At 40.0% G+C, this 22835-nt stretch overlaps 1 protein-coding gene across 3 annotated transcripts in view; it reads left to right on the forward strand.

The window, feature by feature from the left end:
- The first annotated feature begins 779 nt into the window (after positions 1-779).
- The window catches only part of smg1.S (SMG1 phosphatidylinositol 3-kinase-related kinase S homeolog), a 94448-nt gene continuing 72392 nt past the window's right edge, over positions 780-22835 (forward strand). The window contains exons 1-12 of one of the 3 annotated variants that reach the window (XM_041577906.1): positions 780-1086; positions 8321-8451; positions 13247-13407; positions 14389-14541; positions 17809-17945; positions 18402-18460; positions 18717-18930; positions 19857-19982; positions 20224-20296; positions 20961-21058; positions 21991-22164; positions 22372-22596. In XM_041577906.1, coding sequence (XP_041433840.1) covers positions 8426-8451; positions 13247-13407; positions 14389-14541; positions 17809-17945; positions 18402-18460; positions 18717-18930; positions 19857-19982; positions 20224-20296; positions 20961-21058; positions 21991-22164; positions 22372-22596 — 1446 coding nt within the window. In that variant the 5' untranslated portion in view covers positions 780-1086; positions 8321-8425. The remainder of the gene's footprint in view (positions 1087-8320; positions 8452-13246; positions 13408-14388; positions 14542-17808; positions 17946-18401; positions 18461-18716; positions 18931-19856; positions 19983-20223; positions 20297-20960; positions 21059-21990; positions 22165-22371; positions 22597-22835) is intronic. The other 2 variants (XM_041577905.1, XM_018239116.2) reach the window with 2 other exon arrangements.

Consider the following 22835-nt stretch of genomic DNA (forward strand, 5'->3'; position numbering starts at 1 on the left):
ACGGGCGCCATCTTCTCCCGAGCGCTCTTCTTCCTGCTTTGACCAGCAGAAACTTTGTGACTTTCGAGCGCATGCACAGTAGCTCCGTACCGGCAAATGCCTCCAACGGCGCATGCGCCTGAAAGTCGCAAAGTTTTCGATCTTTTCTTCAGAAACTGTGACTTTCGGTGCAGCATGCGCAGAAGATCCTTACCGGTAAATGCCTCGTACTGCGCATGTGGCAAAAACCACTGCTTAAAGCAGGAAGAAGAGCGCTCGGGAGAAGATGGCGCCCGTGAACTCGGCAGCAGAGGACCTGCGCCACCGCAGAGGGGTGAGTAATAAGTTAGGGGCATTAGCGGGGGGGGGGGGCTGGGGGAGGAGGGCCTGCACAGGGGAGGTGGAGAGGGTTCTTTTTCCGTACAGGTTGACTTCTCCTTTAAAACAATTACATTTTTTGATGTTACTGTTCCTTTAACGCTCCGTGTGCCACATGAGGGAAGCGAATAGCTTTTATTGTCAGACTACAATTGCGTCTTCCCATCCGTCCTTTAGAGGGCGCACTCTTTCCTTTTAACACATTCACCGCCGCGCAGTCCAAGCGCACAGTCCCCACTAGTCTAGAACACGTTCCTTACAGTCGAGATGCGCTTGTGTCCCATTCTTGGCCAATCGTACATCGAGAGCAGCTTCAGGGCGGGGCTTATATAGCTGTAGCCAATAAAGATACGAACTGGGAGGGATTGAGTCAGTACCTTGCCAATTATAGAGCAGAAAGGGCTGTATCCGGGGGCGGGAATATCAGTTCCCTGCTAATCGAATTGTAGTCTATATTCGAGGGGCGGGGAAAACGTCGTCAAGGCGTTCTCACAGCGACCAGTAGCCGCCTCTTCCTCCTCCTCAGGAAGCCGGAACCGAAAAGACTACTCCCGCCTTCTGTCCGTAACCCCCGTCTCTGTGTGTGCCCGCATCGTGTGGCTCTGACCCCTCCCCCGCTGCTGGCCATGCCGGCTCGGAGAGGGTAATGAGCCGCAGAGCCCCGGGGTCTCGGCTGAACAGCAGCAGCACCAAGCAGTACCAGCGGGGCTGGAATGACTGGCATCCCAGGTCAGTGAGCGGCCTAGGCCTGGCTCGGCTGTATAAGGGGCGGGAGAGCAGAGCAGGGAGAGAGGAAGCTGACAAGCGCCTTAATATCCCAGGCTTTGGCCTGTGTCCTGGGGCAGAGCACTCACAGCCGGGGACTTTCAGCCGCCTCACCCGCGGCCCTTCACGTTTCTTTGTATGATGTACCGACTAACAACTGCAGCCATTGGCTCTCTTCAGCCGGAGCTTAGTGGGAGATGAAGTTGCAAGGGTTGTAGTTACCTTCTCTAATAACACGTCACCAGGCAATGTCTCCAATTGTACTTTCTATAGGTTTGTCCGTATGGAAAAGCACAACGTCACTGCTGCAAGAGTCAGTAATGGCTGCTCGCTGGGAGCCTTTTGTTCTACACTGATAATAATGACACACAAATGCTGTGTATATCTAGTGGATAATGTACCCCCGACTGTGATTTATAAAGATATGTCACCGAGGAGTTTGTGCTTTAATAAAGGTCTCATAACTCCGAGGTGATTTCTAATATCTTTATAGATTTCAGTAGGGGTTACATTACGCATTATAATCTATATTTTGTGTGAAATGTTGGGAGGGGGGTCGGCGTGCAACTCTGGTCGCCGGCGTCCAATACGGGCTCGTCGGCGTTCAATTTGAGCGGCCGGGGACCCCTGTTATAAACGGCGCGTTCTGACGTCAGAACGCACCGTTTATAAGGCTATAATTTGCAGTCTGGTCCCATTAGGGAAATGACCAGACTGTAGATTATATATACATACAGACACAGAACTCTCAAACCCAGTACTATGGTCACCAGTGTCCTAGCTCATTAAAAGAGACATTTCGTGTAAAAAAACAAAAAACAAAAAAACATACCAGTGCATTGTACTCATTTAGATATAGAAGAATTGTGCTTAAAAAAGTAGTGTTTCAGGCTGATTTATTGAATATTTCTGCAAAAACCCCTAATAATCCCTACCTTCTCTTCCACTTCCTGCTCCCTGAATTCCCAGGCTGTGCAGGGGAACCCACCACTGTAGGACAGGAACCAATCAGCAGCTAGCAGGACCTGATAGGGAACTGAAGCCTGTCTGTGCTTGTGTGACTGCAGGGCTGTGATTGGCTGTCCCCCTCCTATTGGGCTTCTGGCTGACACCACAGGACACACCCACCCCTCATTTGAAACACAGACAGGGATCATCTATAGGGAGCTCTAATAAAGGGGTTATTTTTAAAGATAATATTAATATTTAGCACCATGTAAAAGCAACACCATATATTACTTATAATTGCCTACAAAATTAGTTTTTTTTTTTTACATTTATCCTATGTCTCCTTTAAAGGAACAGTAACACCAAAAACCGAAAGTTTTTTTTAAAGTAATGAAAATATCATGTACTGTACTGTTTGTCAGACATAAACTTTCGTACGATTGGGGCAGAACATTGGCTGATCTGTTCTTTTACTACTTTATTTAAACTGAAGGTTAGTGGCAGGTCGGGAGATGGGGAAGTCCGATCATTCGAGGTTCGAACAATCGGATCTTTGCGTCTATGGCCAGCTTAAAGCAATGCTAAGACAGAGGTTTTCTAAAGAATTGTGTTTGAAGAGATCTTTTCAAGGCAGAAAGATTGAGAGAAACAAAAGTTGTCCAGGACATGGGTGTTTATGTAAAAAGCATTGGCAGGGGTTTCTTACAGATAATATAAAGAGGCATTATTACCAATGGTGAGCAGACATTAACCACATTTATAAGAAGAGCTCCAGAGTTTCTAAAACTCTCCAAAATTGAGTTCTCATAGATTGTAAGCTCTTTTGAGCAGAGCCTACTTTACCTCTTGTAATGTGATTTGTATGTTCGGTGTAAACATCCACTTATTGTTCAGCACTGCAGAATATGTTGACATTTATACATATGTATCACTAACAATAGAGCTGCAGATTTCTCTTTTGGTTCGTTTTCTTGTGGAATCTGACCTGAACCTGCTGTGCTCATTTACTTTACAGTTTTTGGGTGCAAATCGCCCAGCATTCCTTTTTCTCAGTGTTATTGTGGCCTTGCACCAAGATGCATCCACAGTATTTGCACGTCCAAACACATGCTACTTTGTGTGCCATTTTGCACAGACCTTTTTTCAGATTGTTCACCAGAAATAAAGACTTTTTTCAATTGCTCTCTTTTATGTTTTACTGTTTTTCCAAAATCTAAGTTTAAAGATTAATGTTCATGTTGACTCTGGTGTTTCAGTCTGGCAGCTCAGTGATCCAGGAACATCTGAACTGTTAAAATTTGCTACATTTAGTTGATACATTTCTCACCAGTATCTGTGGAATATTAGCAACTATTATATCAATTGTAACAGCTTCCGTTAATGAAAACTCAGGGATTCTGCTCAGCAGGGATAAAGATAACACGTATCAGCTAAATGTATCAATTTAGAACAGTTAAGAGTTGACAACCCCCCCCCCGAGCTACTTTAGAAGGTGAAAAATGAAACTTTACACTTGAATGTTAGAAAAGCAGTCAAACATATAAAATAGAAAGTAATTGGAAAAAGTCTTTATTTCTGGGGAACTGTCTGAAACCAAATTAATTGAAAAAAAAAGTGTTTGAAGGTGAACAACCCCTTTGATAGCAACATTAGCATGACATTTGCTTGGCACAAGTCTGTTATGACTATTGGTGTGTCCTGTGGGAACTCTGGACCTAACCATGCCCTTTGTGGACGTAATAAAAGGATTACTGGGAAGGCATGTTGGTGCTTTAAAACTTGGCAGTGCAGAGAGCATGTTTCGGAGCAAGCTCCTTTAATGCATAATGTCAATATTGGAACAACTTTGCATCCACTTTTGGTCATGAATGAGGCTTATGGAGTATTCTATGCTGACGCAGTTATGATACTGGTTTACTGGATTATAGAACTGCTACATGCCATTGGTTAAGGCTGAAAAAATTGTTAACCTGTGTAGACTGCAGGTTTGGGGTTCACGCGTTTTTTGTTATTGTCTGTGTATGGTGCTGCTAGCAATCTCTAATTGGAGGGATAGTTGTTGTTTTTTATTCACCTCCGTAAGTAGCAATGTTTAGAATCATGGCTGTTTGCAACAGATGGATTCCCATTGACTGTGATGACTTTTGAGTAATTTAGGAGCCCATCGTTATCTGAATATATCCCCTGCCACTTGCAGCCTGACTCAATGATATTGCTGTTGAAAATCAAACTGTGTTAACATTACAACTCACCAGTCAAAATCAAAACACTTTGAATACTTTGTCATGATCCAGAGCTGTCGTAAAAAAATATAAAAATATATTTTTTTCAATCCAATATTCCTTTCAAATATATATACTATTCTTAAATCTGCATCCTATATAATAAAGTTGAAGTGTCTCTGCGTCCAGTCCCTGTGTCCGTGGGATTGCGCTACTGCGCATGTGCCCCACGGACCGTCTCTGGCGAATTTTTTTTAGACTAGAACAATTCTGTTTTTATAAATGTTTGACTACATATGTTCTAGCGCCCGTTAATTTAACGGGCTTAATGTCTAGTAATATATAAAGCTATTGTGATTTTCAGATCTACAGTTCATTTAGTATAGCTACGTATTGGTACACATAGTTTATACTGTATATGTGAGTGTATAGATAGGTCACAGTGTGTGTGTGTGTGTGTATTAGTGTATATAGATCTATCGATACATACATACATACATACATACATACATACATACATACATACATACATACATAACGGGGGCATAAATAATGTATTGTGGGGGCAGCATATGCGTGTTTGGTGACTTAAAATAATGTAGCAGGTGCTATGTCTCTAGATTGTTTAATCTGCTGGTTTGCAACATTGTTTATTTGTGTGATTTTATTTATATATATTGGAAAGTGCTTAGAATGACACTTTTTTTTTTTTTTTTTTAAATTATGCAAAAAATTTCTGTAGTCACTGCTTTTTTTTTTTTTTTTTGCACATCTAACCTGAAATTAAAGTGTTATCTGAGTTCAGCAATATCAAGTAACCATAAAGCAGCTTTGTACTAAGAATATTGCAACTGCAAAGAATCTGAATTTACCCATTTCACATTGACTAGGTGTGCTATTGTCAGCATTGTGTTAAAAGTTCACTTTATAATGTATATCCCCTTTAGAGCAGTGACACACAATGCGATTTTGTGGTATTGTAGTCCAAATATATGGTGTCAAAATTGGTGTCTATATTTGTACAAGTTTATATTGCAATGTAAAACAGTGAGTTTTTAATTCCCCGGGTAAAAGATAAGTCTGAAATGTGGCAACATTACTGGAAAGGTTTCATTTTTTGATTTATTTAATTCAATTATAACAGTTGGTTATAATTGTATATATGAGCGCACAGAGAAAGAAAACTAGGAATTATGTATTAATGTTTGTAAATATGGCAATAGTATTGGTTTGGAAGTTGCATTGCTATCAGGAATGGTGGCAGTAGTACCCTGGTGCAGAAAAGTTTATATCAAAAACGATGATTTGAATTGAAGTAGTACCGTGGTGGTTAAACGTGCAGCCACTTATTTGCTTCATGCATGTGTTGTAAGAAATTAGGCCCTGGAAATACTTTCCATCTTCTTGTTGTCTCTGTAGCCTGGGAAGAAACGCATTTGTTTTAAGTTTATATCCTTATCAGTCCCAGCTCATACTTATTTTGAATAGCATAAATGGTTGAGTTCATATTTTAGGAACTGCCCCATGGCAGATATATCAGATTATATATTTGGTTTGACTTTTTCCCACACCAGCAGAATGAGTAAACTAGATCCACAACTTTGTGTTGAGTAAAGCAGTTAAGCCTTTTGTGAGATCTATTGTGGAGCTTGTTTTGCTGAATGACTTTTTTTGTCATTCAGTTAGTAAATGCTGTGAGACCTATCTTAAAAGAACAGTATACCCCCTTTTTTCAACATTGGTTTAATGAAAAAGGCTTGCGCTAACCATACATTTTGCCTGTTCTTTTAATTGGGAAATGTTTTTTCTGTTATTGCTCTAAACAGGGCAAAATTTGAAAATGAAACTAAAGCTGCATTCTACTTTCTCATATCATAGATCAGGGATCCCCAACCTTTTGAACCCGTGAGCAACAATCAGAAGTAAGAGGAGTTTGGGAGCTACACTAGCATGAAAAATGTTCTTGGGGTGCCAAATAAGTGCTGTGATTGGCCATTTGATAGCCCCTATATGGATTGTCAACCTACATTGAGGCTCTGTTTGGCAATACGCCGGGTTTTATACAACCAAAACTTGCCTCCAAGCCTGGAATTAAAAAATAAACACCTGCTTTGAGGCCACTGGGGGCAACATGTTGCTCATGAGTTACTGGTTGGGGATCACTACCATAGATCAAACAAACCAGCAGCCCACTGAGAAGCAGAAATAAACCTGTGTACAACTGAAGCCTACCACATCTCATCAGAGTGTAAATCCTTTGCTCCCTTCGTTTCACAAGAATGGCCCCAAAAAACCCATAGAATAGTGTAATTTTACTCTGGCAAACTGTAGTGAGCTTTAGGTTCACACTTTGAGAAATGTCAACATTTTGGAATGTTTTTTAAAAATGAAATTAAAATTGTAAAATTTGGATTGTTTGCTATCAAATTTAAGGATATTCATTGAGCAATGGCATGAGACAAATGAGGGTGCTTTTATTTAGGCTTCAGAATGCTAAGATGACTTTATCAGTACTTATTAATAAAAAATATCTTGATTGTATGGATGTTTCTGGCTTAGGGATACAGATTGGGTTCTGGGTGCAGAATACAGTGAAATGTCGGTCAATCAGTGAAAAGCATTCAAACACATCAATTATGCAAACCAAACATGCTTTGTCATCATGCTCAAGTTCGCTTGGTCATTATCACCTTGAGGAAAAACCATTACATTGGTTTTATGGGCAGCTCTTTGTTTCTCTGTACTGTGAGGCAAAATCTCTATGCTTTTGCAGTGGTAATGCCATGTTATGCCCATAAGTGCTATCTTTTCACCTCAAGTGGTCTCTGGTTCTTGAAGTAATAGGGTAATAGAATAACCTATTTTTCAGCAGCCAAAACCAGTACTGCTAAAAATAGCCAGACAAATGTTTGTGAAGATTCTCATTCATCCAGGTCATGGTATGTCTATAGAAATAAGTCAAATCAACTGGACTGGCTGTGTTTTTTGCTTGAAGACATTTCACCAGACATCCAACTGGCTTTCTCAATTCAGAATAACTTGTAAATCTTTCTTCGAGAATATATATCCTCTGGAATATTGCTCCAATCAGCATAATCTGTTTATCATAATCCACAATGATGTCATTAAATTAGGTGTTGATTGTATTAGCAAGATTGGAGCTTTGATGTGTTATTAAACCTTCCAGGGAGAGTTGCCAAAACAGCATTGTATGTGGCTGACTTGGCTTTTCAGTATTTACATATATGGCTTCTTTAAAATCTCTTTTGCTAATACAATCAACACCTAATTTAATGACATCATTGTGGATTATGATAAACAGATTATGCTGATTGGAGCAACATTCCAGAGGATATATATTCTTGAAGGAAGATTTACAAATTATTCTGAATTGAGAAAGCCAGTTGGATGACTGGTGAAAAAACACAGCAAGTCCAGTTGATTTGACTTATTTCTATAGATAAGCCAGATATACTTTCAGCAAATTCTATTGAGAAACACGTGACATCTGCTAAAAATATTTAAAGGGGACCTGTCACACTAAGAAATAATTCCAAATTCTTTTCTATCATGTTAGTTGAGCAAAATAAACTTTACTTACACAATATTTATTATTTAATTTTGTTTCCTTCAGTCTTGGAATTACACGATCACAGCAAGCAGCCAGGGGCCATTTTGTGGACACTGTTAAGACAAGTTGTGTATAACCCCAAAATCTTGTGTATGCACCAGAATGAGGAACCTTATACCCATGAGCTGTGCCCTACACAATTATAGAGCCTGAGGAGGGAAGGGGAATGTGAGAAGTGTAATGACATGTAGGAAGTGCTGAATGGAAAGTGAAAGTAATTGACTGCCCCACCTCTATGACTCTGGCATAGAGGCGGGGCAGGCAATATATGATTGACAGCTCAGATATTTAAACAATTTTTAAGGGTCAATTTATTTAACGCTTGACTGAAGATACAAAATTACTGCAGAATATTAATGGTATGATCTGCCTTGCACATCTTGTTTTTGTTTCTTAGCTGAGATGTCAAACTGGAAAAGATTACTGGTAATTACCCTAAGCTGCTGATTGCTGGCCCAGGAAACTGGCATGTGACAGTGGCAAAATGTGAGCCGTGTAGGGGATGTTGAAGCCAGGACTGAAATACAGGTGCTTTCCAAACTAAAGTAGTCTCTTTCCCTTTAGCATGCGGTTTGTATTTGTATTATGCTGATTGCAGCTTTATCGGTTGAAACTGCTTCTCTGACCTGTCGCACATGCCTAGATGATTAGGAAGCCTAGCATATTAGCTGCCCAGCCATCTGGCCATGTATGGCTACCTTTAGCAATTTTGCTATAGTGCAATGCTGTAGGCAAAGATTCCATTATTTCATTGTATTTTATTGTTAATTGTCTAGACCAGGGCATGTCCAGCTGGCAGGCTGCAACTGGCCCACGACCCCCCTTGTGTGGCCCATACATGAAAGTCTGCCTGCGGTACTGAGTACGGAGTACTGAGATGAACTGGCTCCTGCATTGAGTAAACCTCAAATTCAGACCTTAAAATTCTGCATTGTTCACACCTGTAACATCTCTTTTGTTCAAACCCCTTTAAGCCCTGGACTGTTCCCACCTCAGACCCATACTGAAAATGCCCAAATGTTCACCTGTTCAAACTGGAGGGGCACCAGTTTGTGTCACTGTATGAACTGCTCCATCCTGTTGATAGGAAGCCCTATGCTTCCTGTGTGTGCCATACTCTGCCTGCCCTATGCTTCCTGTGTGTGCCATACTCTGCCTGCCCCATGCTCCCTGTGTGTGCCATACACTGCCTACCCTATGCTCCCTGTGTGTGCGCCATACTCTGCCTGCCCTCTGCTCCCTGTGTGTGCGCCATACTCTGCCTGCCCTATGCTCCCTGTGTGTGCCAAACTCTGACTGCCCCATGCTCCCTGTGTGTGCCATACTCTGCCTGCCCCCTGCTCCCTGTGTGTGCCATACACTGCCTGCCCTCTGCTCCCTGTGTGTGTGCCATACTCTGCCTGCCCTATGCTCCCTGTGTGTGCCAAACTCTGCCTGCCCCATGCTCCCTGTGTGCCATACACTGCCTGCCCCATGTTCCCTGTGTGTGCCATACTCTGCCTGCCCTATGTTACCTATGTGTGCCATACTCTGCCTGTCCTATGCTTCCTGTGTGTGCCATACTCTGCCTGTCCTATGCTTCCTGTGTGTGCCATACTCTGCCTGTCCTATGCTTCCTGTGTGTGCCATACTCTGCCTGTCCTATGCTTCCTGTGTGTGCCATATTCTGCCTGCCCCATGCTCCCTGTGTGTGCCATACTCTGCCTGCCTCATGCTCCCTGTCAGTGTCATACTCTGCCCGCCCCATGTTCCCTGTGTGTGCCATACTCTGCATGCTCCCTGTGCATGCCATACTCTGCCTGCCGTATGGTGTGGTTTAAAATGGGCATGGTCAACACAAGTTTCCATTATCGGCCTTCCACCACATATGGCAGAAAAATTCCAGCCCTCGGTACCACAGAAGTTGGACAGCACTGGTCTAGACACATTCTTCAGTCTGTGTTTCAGCTTTAGTGATGTAAAGGTTGCTGATTTCTTAGTAGTTATCCAACAGCTCTTTCTTTTTATTGTTAAAGCAGTTATCCTGCTCAGGTATAATTGCGGTTTGAAACATATGCTTTATCTTTGGAATCTCTTGCTGCATCATCTGAGCCAAAGAGAGTGTTTATATACTGGAGATAATGATGAAAATCACATCATTAATGGGTATAACACCGAAGATTGATTATAGATTCCATATACATGTCTAGTTACAGCTAATACAATATTTCCTAAAAGTAGCAAAACATTTATTTTGAATAAAGCCAAGTTCCCTAATTGGCAGATATTTACCTTATTTATCCACAACAAAAAGATCCCAATATGCAGCCTTTCACCCAATAATCACATCACATGGAGTGTCTGTACAGAGTCATTCTATCAAGAATATCTAGAACAGTAAAGAATCCTAATTGACCATCGAGGTGGGCTCAAGGAGAGTTAATAAAAAACTTCTCCCCAAATCTTGCCTTAACTGGCATTCAGAGTGATCTCGTCCTGCTACTATGTTAATCCCCAACAATGGGTGCCAGCAAACCAGTTTGGGAACCACAGATTTATCAAGTCATTCAGTTGGTAAAGATAGAGGCCTATTCAACAATCATTGTCTGCCTATATTTTACCTAAAATTGTGGTGTACTTTTTTCTAAATAGTCATGAAGGTATAAGTGAATTAGCCACTGTCACAGGTAATGCACTGCATTCTAAATAAATGGTGTGTGCATACACATGATTATTGTTCACAATATATTCCATAGACATTTTGACATCTTTCCCCTTACATTTCTCTATGATGGGTCTTGGCCCAGAGGAGTGACAATTCTAAGGGGCAGATTTATTAAGGTTCGAATTGTAAATTCAAATTTTCGAGTTATTTTTTTTGGTCAAAACTCACAAATTTGAGTTGGGAATAATCCAAACTCGAATTCGAGATTTATCATACCTTGACCCTGGAAACAACTTGAATTCAACTATTTGCCACCTAAAACCTGCCGAGTTCATGTAAAAGTCAATGGCAGAGGTCCAGTGACCCATTTGAAGATGTTAATAGCCTTCCTGATATTTGAGTTTTTTCAGGGAAAAAAAATAGACTACAGTTTAGTCGAACTTGATTCAAATTTCGATTCGAGTTTTTGGGTCGGTAATAGACGTGCAAGTATTTTCTTAAATGTGATACTATTCGAGTTTCAAGGTCATTCAAGTTAAAAAAAAAAAATGCTGGTGTCTTAAACAGGTGCATGCCCACAGTTGACCCTCTAAAACCCCTCTTACTAAGTCATTCTGAGATATTTAAAGGGCATGTAAAGTCTAAAATAGAATAAAGCTCCCCATAGACGCGACGATTCTTCTTGCCGAACGACCGATTTTAGGGAAGTCCGACCAATCCTTCGAAATTATCGTGCGGTTAGTGGTATTCGAACGATCGTACATCTTACGATTTTTCGGCCGACATCTGTTAGGAAATTGATCGGCCAGGTCAAAAAATCTTTGTCGGCCTCAGTGCAATCTATCTATGTTTGCAGGGCCAAGCAAGCAGCTACCCTTTGTTTTCCTGGCAAATTGGTCTTTTTAGTTGATGGTAAATTCGTACGATCGTACGATCGTTCTGAGAAGATCATGGTCTCACGATCAGGATCTGATCTTTTAAAAATCTCAACATCTATGGCCGGCTTAAGGCCAGAAATGCTGTATTTTTTATACTAAATATAAACATGAACTTATTGCACTACAAGCCTAATCAAACAAATAATATATGCTTTCAAAGTTGGCTACAGGGGGTCACCATCTTGTAACTTTGTTAAACATCTTTGCAAGACTAAGACTGTGCACATGCTCAGTGTGGTCTGGGCTGCTTAGGGATTGTCATAAACAAAGCTGCTTGAGTTCTGCATGGCTGGGAAGCAGGGCAGGGGCTCCCCTTGCATAAGTATGATTGTTTCCCTGCTCAGCAGTTAGGGACCATCTGACAATTCCTATCCACAGCAGTAAATGAAGGGAGAATTTCATTGCATACAGTCAGGTTTCTTATAAAAACGGTAGACTTTTTTAAATTAAATTATATTGGAGATAGGTTTCTTTTTCATTAAAATGGGATTTTAGTTTTTTTGCCTTTACATGCCCTTTAAGTAAATACCCTTCTCCTTAAAGAGATACCGACACCAGAAATTTTTTACATCTATCATAATATTGGCTTTGAAAGCTACTTATAACTTTGCCATAAAGTATTTGCACAATGGTTTAACATTTCCTGTCTGGTGCCCCATGTTCCTGTATGAGGGGGCTGCCATATTTGTGCAGCAGGAGTCCATTAGCATTGGAAACTTTAACTGACAGGCTGAGATGGGACAGTTGGTTTGGCAAAACAGTCCGGTTTAGAAACTTCAACTAATAATAATTTACAAAAACAAATCTCTCAGCAAAAAAAAAAACAAAATCAAAGTTATGTGAATTTACCTAGTTGTTTAAATTGTGACTTTTTATGGTCTACATATACTATATATACTACATGCCCTCCTGCTACTGTACAGTTCCATAATATATTTTGGAGAGACTGATTCAGCAGTTTATTAGATTGTACATAGGTCCAAAATGACAGCTTGCCTGACAGATTTGTGATGGCACGCTGGGCAAATTTGAAAATTCTTCTGGGTGAGGACCACATTATAAGCTTACATGGTCATCTTGTGATGGGTCAGCATAAGTCCCTGGTGTGATCAGATCAGCCTTATTTGGCCCACTACCTGGTAGTCTTTGATTATTTCTCCAACAGCTAAAAATGCAGCAGGCTGATTAGATTAGATAGATGTTTCCTGCAATAACTATGCCTGATATATGTTTATTAAAATCAAATGCATTTTTAGTTAGATGTTAACTCAGTACAGGTATAGGATCTAATACCAAGAAAACCCAGAAAGCTCTGAATTACGTTAAATCCACCTCCTATAGAGTGCATTTAAGGCAAATAATCCTAAAGGCAGAGCCACATGGTCAGATTCGGGGAGATTAGTTGCCTGGCGACAAATCTCCTCTTTTTTGGGGTGACTAATCTCCCCGATTTTGCTTCCAATAAGGATTATTTATATCTTCGTTTGGATCAAGTACAAGGTACTGTTTTATTATTTGAGAAAAAGGAAATCATTTTTAAAAACTTGGATTATTTGAATAAAATGGAGTCTATTGAATATGGCCATTCCATAATTCAGAACTTTCTGTGTAATGGATTTCCAGATAACTGATCCCATACCTGTATTAGAAATATTTTCAATATATTTGAACACCTCTATCAGTGGACAGCTTCTTGATTATAAACTATCTTTTCATTTCCCCCTGTGTTTTGTTTCTGCAGACCAGACAGTGCTTCAGCCGATCACGAAAATTTAAAATATTCTTCTAAAGACCAGGGCAATCCTGCCTCCTATGGATCACACACTTCAAATTCAGCTGTGCTTGCTCGACAAAAACATGATGATATCAGAGTCCAAGCAGACGTGCAGAATGAAGAGGAAGGTGCGAACTTGAAGTTACTTTATTATGATCACGTTATAAATACTATATACTTCATTATGGAATCAGACCTTCTGTAGAACTAAATATCAACTTATTTTAAAGATCCCAGCACAAATCCACATTTTCATCTATGACAGCTTTAAAGAAAAGGCAGTGTTAAGAGGTGAACTTTTGGCTTCATGCTGTGGTATAGGCAAATAAGTTCTGTAATGAAGATATAATACATGAGAAACTGTGAAACATGTATTTATTAAAAAAAAAAAAAAAAAAGTGCTTGGTGCTGTCTCTTTTCATGTGACTTACTGAAATGTGTTTATAGTAAAAATAATGTAAATCCTATTGTGATCTATGAAGTCACCTTAAAGGGCATGTAAAGGCAAAAAAATAAAATCCCATTTTTACTTTCTTTAATGAAAAAGAGACATATCTCCAATATACTTTAATTAAAAAATGTGTACCGTTTTTATAAGAAACCTGACTGTATGCTGTGAAATTCTCCCTTCGTTTACTGCTGTGGATAGGAATTGTCAGACGGTCCCTAACTACTGAGCAGGGAAACAATCATACTTATGAACAGCAGGGGGAGCCCCTGCCTTACTTCCCAGCCATGCACAACTCAAGCAGCTTTGTTTATGACGATCCCTAAGCAGCCCAGACCACACTGCACAGTCTTACTCTTGCAAAGATGTTTAACAAAGTTACAAAAAGGTGACCGCCTGTAGCCAACTTTGAAAGCATAAATCATTTGTTTGATTAGGCTTGTGGTGCAGTAAGTTCATGTTTATATTTAGTATACAAAATATAGCATTTCTAGCCTTATTCTATTTTAGACTTTACATGCCCTTTAAAATCTAACATATTGCATAAAAGCAGATTTCCGGAAGCCCGTTGCCTTTATATAGATTTAAAAAATTATTTGGGGGATATGTTATTCCATGTATGTAATAATGACCCTTTCTGTGTTATTTTGCAATATCTTAGACAGCTACAGTGTCAATGGTGGATCTGGAGAAAGTGCTTTTGGTCGGAAGTCGTTGGGGCAAGAGCTGAGGGTCAACAATGTGAGCCCTGATTTTACCACTGTTCAGCATGGAAATCGTGCTTTAGCATCTAAAGAAATGAGGAAATTACAAGGTAGGTTATGTGGCAGTAGACTTAATAAACAATGAACTTCGTTAATTGCCATTGATTATAGAAATGCCTCTTATGAGGCCTAAAAGAACACACTGTGCCATTTTTTAATTTATTTTTTTGTACTTCTGGTTTTAGTTGAAAATCTTGGTTTCCTCCAAGAATTTCTGTTCCTGAATCGGAGAATTGTGTAAACTGTATCGTTTGTGAAGAACCTTCTGCTTGTAACTTTTTTAATTTTTGTCCAATAAAGTGATACTGTCACTTAGATATGCAGCCAGCTCCTCATTCATTTTTGTTCTAAGTGGCTTGCCAAATCTACCTAATCTAATTGACTGTAACATTTAGTTTGCATGAGGGCTGGTGCATTCCTGCAGTGGTGCACCAGGGTGGTATTCACCTTGTTGCATTTTCACCTTTCCAAATAAATGGCTCACTAACCCCGTATGAGACCATGATTGAGAGTTCTTGTGTTGGAACAATGCATAGGCAAAGAGTGGCTATGAAAATAGCCGTTATTAGCAAGTGCATGAACAACTTTAGCATGCTTTGACATAGTGTGTCCATCAGTCATTAATCCGCTATGTATATTTACCACTTATCTTGATATTTTAAATTCTGTATCCTAATGAATTTGTCGAGCAGATTGTAATTGTATTGTGCTTTGCCCCACTCTTCTTAAGCTAATTCTGCTGGTCTAGCTGTTTTTTTTTACTTCAATTACATATAAACCAAAATAATTTGTAAGATAACCAATTTGGGTTTGTAGCTTGTAGGTTTCATTACAGTGTGAATTTATGGACATTTAATACCATTTTCTTGGCTATGGGACAGTGGAACCAAAGGGTATAGCGTTCACCACTATCAGGACACTGAAAAGTTCCTCCCTCTGATACTATACCCATCTGCCTAGCTGCCTGAAGCTCCATTCTTCGCCCTCAAGGATATAGGACCTTATGTCATGTAGACCAGCTCCACTGGCATCGGGGGCTGACCCAGAGCACTCCTCAAGAAGTTCCCTTTTTTGTGGCTTCCCCCTACGTGGGATTTGCAGCGCTAGGGCACATAAGTCTCTTGGAGCAAGACACACAGCCTTACCCTGTCCCTCTACATGGATCCAGGGGGCTGTCTAGCACACGCATGCTGCTCACCCAATTGCATCAGGGACCCATCAATGATCCTGTATGGTGCATATCAACAGAATAAACCTGGTGTTTCAGTCCTGCCTTCCGCTACAGAACACCAACATAGGGTTAGTTCCCAGCTAATCCTATCTGCCTGTGTTCCTGGTCATGTTTCCCACACCCAACAGGGTCTTCTGGCAGCATGCCAAAGCTATGTGTGCTTTCTTGTGCAACACATCAGACATCTGGTTAGAAGCCAGCCCAGATGTTGCACTCTACACTCCGCTCACCATTATTATTATTATTATTATTATTATGTATTTTTAGAGCACCAACATAATGCACAGCACCATCCAAACAGAGGAACTAACAAAACACACACACAAGCATGCCATCCAGACAATCTCTGCAGCCTTTTCACTACCTGCTCTCCATCCTGACAGACTCTGCTCATCTGGCACACAAACTACTACTGGGAGGCAGGAGCTGGTAAGAGCAGCATTGCTGCAACTTGCAGGGTAGGTAACTGGTAACAGGTCAGCATTCTTAACATGACAGAGGGTATCCATGAATGGCTATTTTACAGGACCACACAACCCCAAACTAAAGTAAAATACTTAGCTTGCGCAAAAAATACCACAAGGACCCATTGTGTTCCTCTTGACAAACCCAGGAACTCTCTGCTCCCCCCCACCTTCAGGAAAGCAGAGTGGGGATTCCTCTCCTGTTGCTAATGGGTCTACTCCTGCTCAGCCTTCAGCATTCCCCCAAGACCCTCCGGCATGGGCATTACTTCCAAGGGGGCTCCAGAAGTTGAGCAGCGTTGAGGGATGTAGGCTTGATACTGACCTGGGCCAAAACTCATCAGGTCACTCTGTCTGCGGTTTACATCCAGGGCCTGGAAAACTGGCAGGCCAACTACCTAAGTCTGTAGGCACTAGACCCATGAAAGTGGTCTCTCCGCCCAGAAATCCTCCAAAGCAGCATTCAGCAGTGCGGTCAACCACAGGTGGACCTTGTGACATCCAGACAACTGCAGGGAGGAAAGTTTATGGCTTGCTGCAGGGACCCACTGGCTCTGGCAGTAGATGCTATGACAAAGCAATGGGACTTTCAACTCTGCTATGTCCCCCTCATCACTTTGCTTTACAGGGTCAAGAAGATCAGACTGGAATGCTGCATGGTGACAGCCTTGTTCTCGGACCTGATCAGCATTAGCTGATTGGAACCCTGGCATCTACCACTGTCTCCGGACCTTCTCTCACAAGGTCCTATTTATCATCCCAACTCAGCAGTACTACATTTGATGGTGTGGCTATTGAAGAATTAGTACTCTAACGTAAGGTACTTTCTTTCCTGTTGCTACAAACCATGCTTGCGGTCCGGAAGCCGGTTTCTTCACGCATGTACCACTGAAGTCTGGAAATTCTACAAGACTGTTGCGTCCATCTACACATCCCCTGGGATCATTTCTCGCTAATGGCCATCCTGGATTTTCTTCAATCAGGCCTCATTAAGGGTCTGTCCCTTGCTTCTCTTAAGTCACAGGTATCTGCACTATCGGGCCTATTTCAGAGGAAGTTAGCGGAACTCCCAGACATACGTACCTTCTTCTAAAAAAATGGCACACATCACATCTCTGTGCAAAGCACCCACTCCCCCTTGGGACCTCAACCTGGTCTTTATGGCAGTCCAGTCTGCCCCACTCAAACCTCTGGCCACCGCTCCGTTGTTATGACTTACCTGGAAAACAGTTTCTCCTTGGTATTGCTTCTGCGAGGCGGGATTCTTTCGTTGTTAGACAAACTGAGCCTCAGGCAGCTAGGCAGAGGGGTAAAGCATTAGAAGAATGTCTTGCCTCCTATTGGTGGACACTATACTCCATGGTTCCAGTAACCCACAGACTTCAGAGAGAAAAGGATTTAACAGTAACTAATATTAAATCCCTTTTTATCTCGACTACTTCCTTGAGCTTAGTTATGAAGTTAAAATGTGATAACCTATTGAAATTAACAATGCCCTTTTCGTACACTTTGTATTTGAAGGATTTGGCTCCTGCAAGTCTTTTTCCTTTTTAGAAAGCAAAGGGATTGACATTTTTGTAGAGATGAATGGAAACATTGTTCTTGTTTTTTTTTCCTTAAAGACCGATCGTTGTCTTATTCTGATGAGTCTCGACTGTCGAATCTTCTTCGGAGGATCACCCGGGAAGACGACAGGGACCGAAGACTGGCTACTGTTAAGCAACTGAAAGAATTTATTCAGCAGCCGGAAAACAAAATGGTGATTGTTTAATTTAATCATCTCTTACAAAAAATGCAGGTTATGGTTTAGTGAAACACTATCTTGCGTCATAAATAATTCTAAAATGCAGCCCCATTTGATAGGGGTTTGATGTTATGTTTCTTATAATTATTTGATTGTGAGTCAGACTATAACCAGTAAAGCTAGCCATGCAATACAGATTGTTTGGCCCAGTGGAAAGATTATTATACAGACCTATGCAAACCCACTGGTCTTCACCAGTAATCCAATAAATCCTCAACTGTCTGGATTTTCTAACTTGCTAGATAGATCATTGGGCAAGCCCTGTACATAGGCCAATAAGCTGTCAACGCTGAAGTGACTTATTGGTCACTTGTATTCAGCTTGTGTATGGCCAGTTATACTCCTATCTATATATTAAATACATTTTACAACTTATAAATTTGTTTTAATATTTTCGTTCTTTCTTTGTAGGTGCTGGGTAAACAACTTGACAATATCCTGACTGCTGTAAATGATGTGCTAAATGAAAGGTATGTGTTTGTGTAGCAAAAATTAAATGAAAAAAACTTATGGCAGCTTTTTTTGTGGGTATTTACTGAGTACATAATATCTTTGGAAAGGTCATCAGCCCATTTAGAGCTAGTAAAGTGTCTTCGCAGGCAGGTGGGTCAATACACGAATGAATCTGAACTTTGATGAACCAAAAAGCTATAGGATGGGCAGTCTACCTATAGCTATATGGAAACCCTCATGTACATGTTTTTTTTTTCTTCTTCTCCAAAACAGTAGCAAATTGCTTCAGGAATTGCGACAAGAGGGAGCACAGTGCCTTGGCTTGCTCTGTGCTTCTTTGAGCTATGAGGCGGAGAAGATCTTTAAATGGGTTTTTAGCAAATTTAGCTCATCTTCTAAAGATGAAGTCAAGCTTCTCTTTTTGTGTGCTACCTACAAAGCTCTGGAAACGGTGGGGGAGAAAAAAGCATTTTCTTCTGTAATGCAAGTAAGTAGTGATTGAAAATAAATACTGGATGCATATTTGTTATATATACTGTGTTTTCAAAAGGCTGGTGAACGTAACAAGATCTAGTAAATTGACGATAATGCTGACACAGACAAATTTTCTACTTTAAGATTATACTATACCGTGTGCTTGTTTTTATAGCTTCTATATTCATCAGGTAGCTCCAGCTGTTCTGGTAGGTAGTGAATGAAAAAAAATTATTTTAAAGTGAAAATATTGCCCTGCCTAAACATTGTGTGGTAATTCTTGTAATCATTGTGTGGTCATCCTTGTTTATTATTCTTGCTTTAGAAGACACAGGCTGAAGAAGCATTTGAGAGGAATTAAAGGGCATGCTCACCTTAGACTATATTTTTGCAGATCATCTTTTATTATTTTAAATGTTCCTTTTTGAAGCTACAGACCTGATAAGCCATGAATCAGCCCTGATAAAGTTCTCTCTTCTGTGCTGTCAGCTCTCTGTAGGGGATTTCCCAGCCAGGCATTTTGCAGGCAGCCAAACGAAAAAAAAATCACCCTGAACTGGCTCTGGCCATGCTTGCTTCTCCTGTTTCATTTGCATATCTTTGGTGGGATTGGCTGCCACAATTTAGCCAATGGGATTAGTGAAATGCAAAGGAAGCAGAATAGAGGGGGCATGGGCATTAACCAGATGAATGTCTGCTTCCTATATGGGCAGAATGAAAAGACGTGTTGACGATCCCTAGCTGAGAGGAGGCAGCAGAGAAGTGATCCACAGCTTAAATGGTCTGTAGCTTCAAAACTATACATTTTAAAATAATAAAGATAAATCACAAAAATGTTTCTTCTGACTGGGGCTTTTCAAATTTAGACTTACCCTTAATTTTACATACTGTGTGTTACCATCATAAAAATATAGCCTATTTTCTTTGTCATCCTTAAAGTTGGTTATGACCAGTCTACAATCAATACTGGAAAATGTAGATACGCCCGAGCTGCTTTGCAAATGTGTGCAGTGCATTTTGCTTGTGTCCCGTTGCTACCCCCATATTTTCAGCACAAATTTCAGGGTAAGTATTTGGCTTTGTAAAATAATTGTGATTTAATTTGCCACAATTGTGTTTATCAAGTGCCTATGAATACTCGCGGTGAAGCTTTATTTGCATGTTAATAGCTGTTTTAAACCAAAAGAGTAAGAACAAAATGATTGTTTATTCATCTATGATGGATGGATACTGTGATTATTTATTACAAATTTAAAACAGCTACTGTTTCTAGGAAGGCTTTATAGTTTCTTTTAACTATTTGTAGGACACTGTGGACATTTTGGTTGGCTGGCACATAGATCATACACAGAAACCTTATCTCACACAGCAGGTGTCCGGTAAGAATCTGCATTTAGAACTGATGTTTAACACTTTAATACTGTACCTGTACATGTTTTACTTTCAGAGAGAATTAAATATGCTGTAAATGTAAAGATTTGTACTTAGATTGATGCTGACTTGTTAGAAGGCTCTATGCAGTCTGTAATACTGAGTTGAGAAGCAGTGTCTGGTGTAAGACAAAAGTGGAACATGTAATGGAACATACTGGGGCTCATTTATCAACACTGGGCAAATTTGCCCTTCGGCAGTTACCTATAGTTTCTGTTTTTATACAGAAACTATAGGTTATTTAGTGTAATGCTGGAATTTCATTGTTTCTAAAGACAGCGTGACTCTAATAAATGTGTTAAAAAAAAAAAAAAAAAAGTAGTCTGCTACATATCATAAAAAAACCATAACGATGGTGCCTTAGATTCTGTTTCCCATTGTCTTTCACCTATGCTGTACTTTGGTTGTACATGGCAACATATTGCATAGATCAAAGTGCCAGCCCCCGGCATGCAAATGGTTAAAATATCCACAGATATGCTCATTGATATCAATATCTTGTTCTTTATTTCCCTAATTGAATGAAAAATACCCAAAGTAAACATTTCCTAAGTACAGCACTTTTCTATATGCTTTGCATTTTCTAGTTGCTTATACTGATTTTATCTGTAGGTTGGCTGCAGAGTTTAGAACCATTTTGGGTAGCAGATCTTGCATTTTCCACAACACTTTTGGGACAGTTTCTTGAAGATATGGAGGCATATGCAGAGGTAAAACTATGATTTTATTTTATAAAAGTACCTACCTGGACACACTTATCCGTGTGGTGGTAACAATATGTTAACTTCCCCAACCCCATACCTGGCAAATGAAAGTAAAATGATGGCAGTGCTACTTTTTTACCTGGATATGTTTTTTCCAAAAAGCACTTGAAAAAGAGAAACGCCCAGTTATCTGTGTTTCCCTGTCCTTTAAAAACACAATTATTTTTGTTCTCAAATATTATTAGATCGCCAGTACTGTTTGATTACTGCTTTTGTGATTTGCTGTTGGAATCAGAGAGGCAATCATTATAATCACCTTGAGCGTTATCAACTCAATCAATTGGACCATGTACGATGTTTAATCGGCAGCCTCCTCCACTAATACCCGATTAGACATTGCCCATAATATATCTATTGTGTAGGTTTGAAAAGACCATTGGGTAAGCACTGATTCAGCCCATGGAACAGTAGTAGTGCCATTTAATTGTTTTTGCTGATAATTTTGTACAATGCTGCAGATTTCAATATTTTATAGTATGTGGCACTCTTAATAGCCAGTCGTTGAAAACAAATGTTATGGTATTGGCAAGCAAGAATTGTAATTTCCACAACAATTTCTCCACTGTAAAACACTGCATTAAAATCTATGTTGGGAATTTTCTATTTTTTCTTTCTTTCAGTGTAACCAGTATTCAATTCCAGGGAAATATAACAATTACATTTTTTAGTGGTTACTAGCTGGTAACGAAAAAAAAAAAAAATTAATCTGACTATATGAATATCTACTTTCCTTGCAAGTAAATTAGTATTTTTTTCTGGCCTAACCAATAAGTTTAATAAATTGCTTATAGAATAAAAGTGCATATACATTTACTGTAAAAAAAAAAAAGTATTTTCATTTTTATAACATACAGTAATTATGTCGCCTTCCCCCTTAGGACCTTGGCCATGTAGCTTCTGGCGAATCTGTTGATGAAGATATTCCTCCTCCATCTGTCTCATTGCCCAAACTTGCTGCCCTCTTAAGAGTATTTAGCACTGTTGTGCGAAGCATTGGTGAGAGATTTAGCCCAATTCGTGGACCACCAATTACTGAAGCATATGTGTCAGATGTGAGTATTGCATTCATACAGATATTTGTAAAATGAAGAATAAAACCTAATTTTACAAACTAATGCTGGCCACAGTTTGTATAGAAACCAAACTTGAGTTTTGGTTGAATAAATTATTTTGAAGCAATTGACTAACATAACATTTATTAGAACCACTACAGATTTAACAAGCTTTGAACTGTACAGTTTATTTTGTCTAACTTTTAGATCCTTTACCGCGTAATGAGATGTGTGACTGCTGCAAACCAGGTGTTCTCTTCTGAAGCTGTGCTTACTGCTGCTAACGAGTGTGTGGGAGTTCTGCTTGGCAGCATGGACCCTAGCTTGGCAACTCATTGTGACATTGTTATCACATATGGTTTGGATCAGCTGGAGAACTGCCAAACATCTGGTACCGACTACATCATATCTGTTCTTACTTTACTCACCCTGGTGAGTGTTTTATTTAGTCATTTTCGTTTATTGGTAAAGTGCCTTTTCTTTAATGTCAGACCCAAAAATTACTTGGGACTATGTTTTGTGTAAAGCGGTGTGTAGCATCAGTAAAAAGTAAATGCACATATCGTTATCCATAAAGCGCCGAATTACTGAAAGTCCTTCTCCCATAGACTCCATTTTATCCACATTTTAAAAATGATTTACTTTTTTCGCTGTAATAATAAAACTGTGCC

This window comes from Xenopus laevis, chromosome 9_10S (assembly GCF_017654675.1).
Source record: "Xenopus laevis strain J_2021 chromosome 9_10S, Xenopus_laevis_v10.1, whole genome shotgun sequence".
NCBI lineage: Eukaryota > Metazoa > Chordata > Amphibia > Anura > Pipidae > Xenopus > Xenopus laevis.